Source organism: Brassica rapa, chromosome A07 (assembly GCF_000309985.2).
Source record: "Brassica rapa cultivar Chiifu-401-42 chromosome A07, CAAS_Brap_v3.01, whole genome shotgun sequence".
Classification (NCBI taxonomy): Eukaryota; Viridiplantae; Streptophyta; class Magnoliopsida; order Brassicales; family Brassicaceae; genus Brassica; species Brassica rapa.
In genome coordinates, this window is record NC_024801.2 from 13,697,589 (window position 1) to 13,708,599 (window position 11,011).

General features: G+C 35.7%; 1 protein-coding gene and 1 pseudogene across 1 annotated transcript; one reads left to right on the forward strand and one right to left on the reverse strand.

Annotated features, from left to right (window-relative positions):
• The first annotated feature begins 269 nt into the window (after positions 1 to 269).
• On the forward strand, positions 270 to 1,119 carry LOC103829375. Its single transcript, XM_009105045.3, has 2 exons — positions 270 to 527; positions 646 to 1,119. Exons 1-2 carry the CDS (start codon positions 406 to 408, stop codon positions 995 to 997), a joined length of 474 nt encoding a protein of 157 aa, XP_009103293.1. The 5' UTR covers positions 270 to 405; the 3' UTR covers positions 998 to 1,119.
• A 3,685-nt stretch (positions 1,120 to 4,804) lies between these two features.
• LOC103829858 lies at positions 4,805 to 10,950 on the reverse strand (annotated as a pseudogene).
• Positions 10,951 to 11,011: the final 61 nt, after the last annotated feature.

The window sequence follows — 11,011 nt, forward strand, 5'->3', positions numbered from 1 at the left end:
TAGTAAACCACAAGGAACCGGTGGTTCCAATATTTGAAGAAATTGACAATCCTTTAATTGAATTGGATTGATTCATCCTTATGTGGGATTAAGTATTTTTGTTTTGTTGAATATGTTTTTGGTAAATTTATTTTTATATGTATGCATTTGCAATAGTCTGGACTGAATACATTATACAGCTAAAGGAAAAATTGCCATGTCTTTTAATAATATCTGAAAGAAAACGTAGCGTTTTGGAGTCATGAAAGTCTTCTTTCTCTTGGTAGACAAACAAAAATCTATTTTGATGTCTTATCCAAATCCAACCAATGAGCATGCAGATATAAATTGCAATACTACAACTCTATCTTCTATTTGTGTCTACCAAGTCTTTGTTCCTTGCTTTTACGCATTCTTGGATTAGCTATGACACATTCACTCTCTCCTCTCCTACCGGCTGCTCACGCCGGTAGCCCCTCCTCTCCATCACCGAGGTCACAACCGCAGACTCCTCCCATCATCCTTCAAGTTCCACCAATTAATCGCAGGTAATCGATTATGTTAATCATAATCTTTATGGAATATATTATAGTTTTCCTTTAATTATACAATGTGAAATTGGTAACATAATCATGTATTAATAATAATTATCGACTATCTATGCAGGGATATTGTGGTGGGATTAGGCAGTGCGCTATGGAGTTGGGACGCCCTGAACGGTAAGGACGAGGCAATGGCGGCAGCAAGACGGCCGCCTCCACCACCAGCAGTTGAGAAGAAAGATCCGAATGTGAGTGGAGTTCAGGCTAAGGTATTAGCGAGTAAGAAGCGTAAAGAGGCAATGAAGGCCTCCATGGCTAAACTTAGAGAGAGAGGCAAATCTGTTGTTGATGAAGAAAAACCATCTTCATCTTCTCCTTCTGCTCCTGTTGTTGTTAAAGATGAGCCAACTCCTCCTTCTGCTGCTCCCCTTGTTGTTGAAGCTGAACAAACTCCTTCTTCCGCTTCTGATCAATAGTATCCAAGCAAAATGGTCTAAACCTTTCTATTTATCTTCTCTACCAAATTTTATCCTATCATGTTAATTCACACTACTGTGTACTTTAATTTATTATTTTGGTGACTATGTGGTACCAGATCCATCAGTAATTTAGTTCTGAAATCATCACAGATTTGATAAAAATGAAATATCTGTCAAAGAAAGTACATGGTTCAACAAGTTAATCGATCGGATAGGTCTTGAAGGCGTCATCCTCGTTGGAGACACCAACAAGAAGGTCTGCCACACCCCAACCTTGAAACACGGTAGTCATACACTTAAACAAGACTTCATCTCGATAATAATGTAGCTGTGAAATATCACACTGTGGCCGCGTCAAATGGCTTCGTTAATCATGGCCTGGATGTTTCCAGTGCACTCCACCGTATGTTGTCTCTGGGATCATTTGTCCAAAGTCACGCTTTCTAGAAGTTATTCTTCTTCACGTCCTCCATTCCCAGCTTCTTGAATCGTTCCTTGGCTGGCCTTGTAATTCCTCTTCTTGTACTTGTAAAGAGTCGAAGGTCTTTGGCAGTGGCCTGCTTAGGTTCAGAGGGGCCCAAAGCAAATTTACAATAACAACATTTCTAATTTTAAAAACTCCAAAAAAAAAAAAAAGAATACTTTAACCTCATAAGTATCGAACCTAGCACATGTTCCATCTAAATCACACATTACTAAATTACATGGAACAATCAGAAATTTGGGGCCCCAAAAATATTTGTATTTATCAGGGGCCTAAGGCAAAAGCCTTTTTTCTTACACTATAGGCACAGCTCTGGTCTTTGGGCCACAAAAGTATCAGAAATCATAGAGAAGCAGGAACAAACCTGAGTTGTGTAAACCATGTGTGATGACAAAGAAAGACCCTCAAGCTTTGGCTGTGAAATATACGCATGTAGCAAAATCTTGGCTTTGGCCTCCTCCAGAGTTTCAATGAACAGAATCGGAACACAATCCAACACTTTTGCCAGTTCCATCTTCTCATCTTGTCGAACAGACACATACTCAGGATACAATCCAAAATAACTTTATAATTTTATTTTAATTACACATGTGATTTTAAATATATACTATATAGCCGGTTTATTTATTATTTGAGTTAAGTAGATTTGCATCTATTTCTCTGAATTCAACTATAAACTTTTTTGTTCTAAATAGATAAATTTGATTAATTATCATTTGTATTTAGGTTGGTTGTTATATTAGATAGAAAGATTATGTATAACTTAATATAACAATAATATGTTCAAATTTATTTAAATAATATTAACACATACAAATTAGACTTGCTTGATATTTTTATTATGTGCATGTTGGATTGTAAAAGTATAAAGAAAAAAATAAATTAAAACCAAAGTAAACATAAAGCAAAAAAAAAAGATTTTTCAATATGGTAGAGTATAATACTTTTATTTTATTAAAATATTTAGAGTTGTCCTAGTTAAAAAGCTTTTTGTAATTATACTATCAAAATAGGTTTATATTAAAGAAGCATTTTAGTTTCTGTTTCTAATATATTTATTATCTTGCTTAAGCTATTTATTTTTAAATATTATTTTACATTTTAGAAATAAATATCTGTTTTGTGATTTGTTATTGAAAAATCATGTTATTTAAGTAAAAAATAAACATTTATATATATTTATTTTTATTATTTTTGTAGTCTGATAAAAATGTAAAGAAAGTGTGAATTATTTTTTATAGAAACTAATATGAAAACCATCTCAATCATAGTATAAAATATTTTTAGTCAATTAAAGATAACCCGCTTTATGTTATTTAAATTATTTTGTAATCATCTAAGAAAATGTACACATATTTATTGCATGATTTTGTGATGTAGAACCTCGATAGATTCCTCCGCCGATCTCAGCTAGCTTGGGAAATACTGGTAGAGTTGCACTAACTGGGCCGCGATGAAGGCACTAACTGGGCCTTGATGAAGGTAAGTCAAAGCTTCCCACAGCGACTCCATTTGTGTGGCAGACACAATTCTTGGTCTAAAGGTGGGTTTTGCGAATTCGGATAACAACAGAAAATGGCTATTGAATCTCAATTGTGGTCTCAACTGCAGCACCATGCTCAGCAACAAACTCTATGGCTGTATGAACATATTGAGAATAACACATATAATCAATTTCAACCGCTGGTGGGTAGAGATGTCAAATAGGCGGGTTATAAATGGATGGCCCGTGTCCAAATCGATATGGTCCAAAATGGACAGATCCAGATTAAACCATAATTAAAATTTGTCCAGATGGGTGAACCCAATTATATCCATGGGCAATATTGGGCTTAACCACTTGGACAATGGGCGGCCCAATAAACTTAAATATCTAGGGTTTGAAAAATTGGAGGAAAACACAAATCACTTTTTTTCTTTCTGTCTCACTCTTGCGATTTTTTTTCGTGTTTGATTCTTCCTCTTCGAGTCCTCGTCTTCGATTCTTCCTCTTCGTGTTCGATTCTTCTTCCTCGTCTCCGTTCTTCTTCGATTCTCTTTCGGTTCTTCTTCACCAACTTCTGATTTCATCATCTCTTAAGGTTTGATTTTGTGATTTATGTTATGGGTTTTCACTATTAGCTACTGATTCGTATCATCTACTAATATTGTGTTATGGGTTATGTGTTAGATGGATCGGTGATTTGTGTTCATAACGAGTCTGGTGGCGAGTCTGGCGACTGTTTCTGTTTCTGAAAGTCAGACGAAATCACGAATCTTTTGAACTTATCTTGTGTTTTTTATAACTTTGAAACATGAAGTTTTAAACATAAAGTTTAAGTATAAGAATTTTTAAATCTTTAAAATTGAAATTATGTTGTTTACATTAAGTGGACGTATGGGCCGCCCATGGATATCCCAATAAATCATGATCTTATTTGGTTATGGTCTCATTTGGACATGGTTCTATTTGGGTTTCGACCAAAAATGTCCAGCAAAAACTGAAGCCCATTCGAACACACCCAAACCCGCCCAGCCCGCCCATTTGACATCTCTACTGGTGGATGAGAAATTCTGGCAGACAATGATGACATAAATACCAAACTGATAGCCTAATATGATCTGGATTCTCAAAAATCATCGGCTGAGCACTGATTTGATATGTATGACATCAAACTAAATGTGCCTTGAGTTCCCCCGATGTAGTAGCACTATTAACAAAATTATGAACGTTGTGAACAAATACTGTGCATATTGTTTTTTATTTATGTGTAGTACAATACAACCAAAGCTTCCATGACAGCCCACAACACCTCATTTCAGATTAGTTTGTGTCCTTTTCCATAATCTAAATGGTATGAGGATTGATATGCAAAACAAAGGGAAAACAAGTGATTTATATTTGAAATCCGCTATCATTTGAGTAATTTGTAAGCTCTAAATACATATGAATCAATTAGTGTTCAACAACCACGATCTCTCCACTACATGTTAAAACAAGCATATATCACTCTTTAATATTAAATGATTATGAGAAAAACGAAACTGATGTTGTGTGGAAATCATTCTTACCAAATAAAATTGTTCTCTATTAACAAAGGTGTCACTATTTGAGGGTCAATAACGATTCATCAAATCATTTGAAGTATGCAGAGTCAATCAGAAGTAAAATTTATACTCGACTCAACTTTTACATATAAATAAAAGAACGATGCACCACAATTCAATCAACTTTTAGTTACATTAATCTTTAGTGATAGAGCAAATTACAACCAAAATGTCATAATGGTTTTCATAAGTTCAAATATGATGTCCATCTAATGGCGTCTAATAGTGTTAGGTTAGCTTCAGAACCTGTGATCATTCCTGTAATCTCTTGTAATAATACGTTGAGATCACTTAACCATTTACAATATAACCAAAGATTTAAAACAAAACATAAACATTGTTTTCTATAGAACATATCCACTATGTTATTATCTTTTTCACCTCCAAGAAGAAGCAACAATTAAACTTTTATCCTCCCAGCAAAAAAAGAGCTCCCCCCATTTCCTCTTTAACCTTGTACTTACTGCAATACTCTTCCGTAATGAGGCTCTGTATACTGCTTCTCACTCTTGAACTCATTGGCCTCGAACTGAAACCCGCCATCATCATCCTAGCTCTCCATTTACCAGCAACCTCGTACCTGACAATCCGTTCTTCTCCTTCGCGAGTTGGACTGATTCAGGGTCATCAAGACCGGTTAGCCTCAGGCGAGGGTGCTTACCGGGAAGCTCAGAAAATTGTTCTGATCAGTTTCATGTTTTGGTTTCTTTGGTTTATATCGAAATCTATTATGTGACCTTCATTTCATCTCTGATTGTTTTGGCTACTGCACCGTTAGCAGCAAAGAATCCAAATTTGAAACAAGGCAGGTCCGGTCCTGACCTAAAGCCCTACAAGCTAGGGCTTTAGGTGCCAAAAATATATAAGCTTCAAATTCGGATTCTTAGCTGATAAAAAAATAAACAATTTTTGTATCCTCTCTCTATTTTGTTTAATTTTATATTATTAAAAGAAATTAAACAATCACATTAAGCGTATAACTAAAAAATTTAGATTTTTATATGTTATATTTTGATTTTTTTTAAATGGCTATAAATTACGAAAATGGTAAAAGTTCTACGTTGTAAATTTTGTAATCAATGGTTGAACTTATTTTTTTATTCAAGTAAGATATAAATGATCTTAAGTCGTAGGAATATGAAGTCTCATTAATAAATGTTCGTATATATATAAGGTATAAATGATCATAAACCTAATCCACTTTCGTCATTTTACAATCGATGTTGCCTATCTGATTTTGGTGATTTGCGTCAGCTGCAAAATTAAAAAAAAATTATGCATCTGAATTCTTACAAATAATAAAATGAGTTGTAATACGTTAACTCTTCAACAACGATGATATATTTAAGAGACCAACATTTGTATTCGTCAATTTTACAATCGATGAAGATTGTAGTGTTGCAAAATGTTAAAACCATTTAATGAACAAACATTAATATTAAAACTCACTCTTCATACGTGCGCGGGTTATTATCTAATTCATTATTATATTCAAATCCAAACGCAGAAGTCAAACACTAGTAGTTATATTATCACACCACACATAAATCAAATTAATCTGATCCTAACACACAAGTCAAACACACCAAATATTTTAAGAAAAAAAATCAAAGGCCTGATTCAGCGAGGCCTATGCTTCGGCGATAAGCACGGCAGTACTCTATGCACTCATAGGAGCCACATAATCTTCACCTTTGCACAACTTACCCTTGAGAGCCAAGCATCCTGTAAGGTCATTGAACACACTTTTGATTATAGCTCTCTGTTCAACTGACTCGTCAGTACCATCAAAAGCCAATCCTTTAAAAGCTATATAGAGGACTGAACTTTTGGCTTTGAGCGGAGTCTCCTCGTCAGTTTCTATAGCCACTTTTACAAACTCCAAACCTTGGTTCGAAAAGGCGTGTGGCGAGAAGAAGCGAGGCGACTGGCGCTTAGCGCCATGGCGCCACAAAGCGAGTGCTTCGTGTATCCTGCAACAAAAAGGTAAGCTCTAGACCATCTATATGTATATCATGCTGCACAACTGAGAAAACCAAATCCATAAAATAAAATTCAAAGGTTCTTATAACAAAACACAACTGAAAATACCAAATGCAAACACCAAATTCAAAAGCAAATGAAAACAGCAGTAGATAAAGCTTTACTCTGATTCAGAATCCTCATACTCCAAATCCCTGTCGTAGCCAATACCTTACTCGCCTTCAATGTCATTCTCTTCATCAACCAGTTCCAAATGAGAAGGTGATGGACCATAGCGTTTCTTCTGAGTTGAAGAACTTGCTATTCCTTTTCCTTTGTCGTTCTTAGCTGAAGTAGGAGTCTTTGCTCCTCTAGTAGTGTAGTTTGGTTCTTCAACTCCTACTGCTTCACTCACCACACTCCAAGTCAGGTCCTCATCATCATGGACGAAATCATCATCTTCATCGTTGGAGGAGTTCCCATCCATCTTTCCCATCGACCATTCGTTGCTATCATCTATTTCATCCAATAGAATTGGATCCTTTGCATCGTTTCTCTTCATCCTCCGCTGCATAGCACGATTGTACTTGACAAACACCATGTCATTCAATTGGCTTTGAGCTAAAATGTTCATTCTCTTGGTATGAAGCTGCATATGGTCAAACTAAATCAAACATACATATGAATATAGCATTCAGTTCATGTAAATCTAGAGATTCTAAAAGACTTACATGCTGAAAGACTTCCCAGTTTCTTTTACAGTCTGTTGCACTACACGTTAGGCTTAAGACCTTAACAACAAAATCTCCGAGATTAGGAGCTGAAATCCCGTAGCTTGACCACCACTCAGCTAGTAACAAAAAAAAATACACAGCCATTCTTAAACGCTTCAAACTCAAAATAAAACATGGATAGCAGAAAACAGAGAATTCTTACCTGGCGACTTCATCTCTCTCTGCCTAATAGCCATGGGAAGACAGAAGAGTCCACTAGCATTCTTAAACACTTCAAGCTCTACCATGATTTTGTCTTGAATCACACTGTCTCGAACAAACCTTGTGATGCATTGGTACAGTCCAATTTCCACTTCCTCACAACAAGCATCAGCAGGATGTGCATAATAGCTGGATTGAGGAAGTAACCTGCAGTGTGAACTGGTTGATGAAGCTGACAGTACCATCGCTTGTCTATCATCTTAAACACCTTCTCATACTTCTCCTTCTTCCCTTTGAAGCTTTTAGCAATAGCTTCTTTCGCCCTATCCGTAGCAGCGTAGATGTACCCCATGGGTGGTTTCTTCTCACCATCAACCATCCGGAGCACCATCACCAACGGACATCTTATCTTCAACGCATAAGCAATGTTCCTCCAGAAGCTCTCTTGAAGAATATACTACTTCAGCTTCCTTGCTCCTGCTTCCTTAGTCCATTTCGATTGGTTCCATTCCTCCGAGGTCACCATCTTCTTCAAATTAGTTTGCTGAAGGTGATACTGAGACATGGTGATGAAAGATGTTGTGAATCTTGTTACAGCTGGCCTATGCAAGTTCCTTTGCTCTGTGAACCTCCTCATCATGTTCACAAGTGGGACACGGCTATAGATGTAAGCATTGATGAACATGCACTTCTTCATCGCACTCTTCACTGCCTCTATCTTGCCAATATCCTCCAGCATCAAATCAAGGTAGTGTGCAGCACAAGGATTCCAAAAGAGATGTGGATGTTTTGCTTCCAAAAGTCTACCAGCCTTCACGTAGTTGGAGGCATTATCAGTAACAACCTGAACCACATTATTCTCTCCAACTTCTTCAACCATATCATCAAGTAGCTTGAACAGCAGTGTAGCATCTTTGACGACTTCAGAAACCTCTTTTGACCTGATGAACACATAGCCTTTTGGTGAGTTAACCAGAAAGTTCACTATGTCTTTCTGCACCACCGAATCGCGCCCTCCATCAGACATGATCGAGCACCCTTTCACTGCCCACTCCTCTTTGTTAGGAACCAGCTCAGCTTGAACATTGGTTACTTCCTTTTGAAGCAGAGAGAACCGGAGCTCATACATTGAAGGAGGCTTTAACCCCATCCCATACTGCCTGATCAGCTCTGTCATCTTCTTGAAACTGTCATGTGAGGCAGCATTGAAAGCAATCCCATCATCGTAAAACCACCTTGCTATACCTCCACACACTTTGTCGCTTAACTCCTTGTCACAAGTTCCAAACACCGCTTTCATATCCTTTCTTCCTTTCAGGATGTCTGGAGGCAATGACATCACGAACTTGTCCAAAGGACCACAGTTCTTCCTATTGGCAGCCTTTCGTACTGGCTGATCACCATCCACGTCTTCCACATCATCTTCATTCACTGCAGCTTCGTTCCTTATTGACTGAGCTTCTCTTTCTGCAGCTCTTACGACCATGTAGTTCCCCAGCTCAGCTCTGACATGTTCTTGACAGACATGACACTTCTTTGCATTCTTGTGCCCGCCAACAAGATGTTGTTTCAACCGTGAAACTCCAGCAGTTAACACCTTGTTGCAAAAGATACACTTCCAGTGGTTGATGTTGTTGTTAACCATGATTCCATACTTCCTCCCCGGATCCACTTGTTGTCTTCCTTGAGACCCTCCTCGAGATGTTCCAGCTCCAGCGTCTGACATGATCACTACAACATAAACAAACATAGAATGAGAAGAAGCTATTGAATATAAACAAAACGATCATAAACTTGCATTAAAGAAACTGACTTAACAAGAAGACGCTATGATAAACAAGACACAATCATATACTTATATTTAAGAAAAAGCTACTGATTTAAAAACTAAGAATACGCTATGATAAACAAGACACAATTATATACTTATATGTTAAAGAAAAAGCTACTGATTTAAGAAGAATAAACTATAATACAAACAAGGAATGAAAATAAGCTATTGTGGTTACTAATGAGCTAAAACCTTTGCAAAGAATAAGCTACTGCCGTGTGTTTTAGAGAAGAGAAGAGAAGCTAATGATTTTAACTTAAGGTTAGGAGGGTTATTATATAGGAGAAGAAGTAAGGTTAGTGGGATTGTATCCTAGGTTAGTGGGGTTGTGGAAACCCTTCTCTACACGCTTAATAAGAATATATACTTTAGATATACTAAATATTCTTCTTAAACAGTTTTGTTAAGTTCACAAATTTGAATAAAATTTACTTTTTTTACAGGTACAACAAATCGCCGTTTTTAGCGCTTTAGAAAAATCTCAAAAGCGATGAAAAGCGAGGGAAAGCGAAGGATTTATGTACCACTCGCCTGTCAATGAGGTCCCTAAGCGATGAGGTCCTCGCTTTGTAGCGCTTAAGCGCCTTGGCGCTTTTTAGCGCTCGCTTTCTTGAACCAAGCTCTAAACTGGAGACATTCTCCTGCAAGAAAAGAAAGGGGATACAAAGAACAAACTTGAGGTACAAACGAATCCAGTGTTTATGAGATACTAAAAGAAGAAGATAATGGCGTCTTTTGGGATCGACAACAACAAGAAGGAGTATTACTGTGCTTTGGATGCGTACTGGCTTCGTGTGAATGTATCCCATGTATTTAGTTCTTTCATCTTCTTCAAGCTTGTTCTTTGTATCGCCTTAATCATTTATTAATAATTTAGTTTAATAAACACGATAAAAAATTAATAATTTTTTTCAGTTCCAAATTGTGCCGGTGTAAAATAATTCGATAAAATAATAATATTTAGAAAATTTATAGCTAAATATATAGTCTCAATGAAATCATAAATTAATAATTATATTCTATATATATATAATTTTTATATACATAAATAAAGAATTTTATAATTTATTAATCTTCAAAATGAATTGTATCTTTAACTTTTATTTTCTTATTTCAGTATTTTGGTGTTACTTTATCGAATTATATATAAAAATTCATTTGTATATTTCCCTATCTTTCCAACATACATAAAATGTATCAAATAATCTCATAAAAATAGATGAAATTCAAAAAGTTTGAACTAGTATATAATATTATGAAATGAAATATTCTTCATTATTTTAAATAAAAAATACTTTTAAAAAATAAGTTTAAAGTATAGATAAATGAATAACTCTATAAATTAAGTCCAGGCGTTATTAATTTATTGAGTTTTTAATGTATATCGGTTTAGGTTATTTATATATATCCAGTTGAACTCACCTTATTTACTTATTTTACTCCCAGAAAAAAAAACTTATTTACTTTTTCTTCTTTTTAACAATATGCCAAAAAACATTAAAAATTTAGTTGTATGGCGCCGTAATTTAAAATATTAATTGTATGGTGCCGTAAAAAATGTTTAATTGTATGATAAGAAATTAAAACTCGTATACACGTGTGTTAAATAAAATCTGTTCTTTTTGTTAATGTTTGACTGACTGGTAAGAGATATAACAAATACAGCCGCGTATATATAGCTAGAGAGCATTACGGCTGCATGTTTGATCTTT

What these genes read in the sequence shown, in the direction of transcription:
- LOC103829375 (XM_009105045.3), top strand. Translation starts at nt 406, where the DNA reads ATGACACATTCACTCTCTCCTCTCCTACCGGCTGCTCACGCCGGTAGC. An exon ending in GTTCCACCAATTAATCGCAG is followed by an intron (nt 528 to 645) that starts GTAATCGATTAT and finishes CTATCTATGCAG; the next exon opens with GGATATTGTGGTGGGATTAG.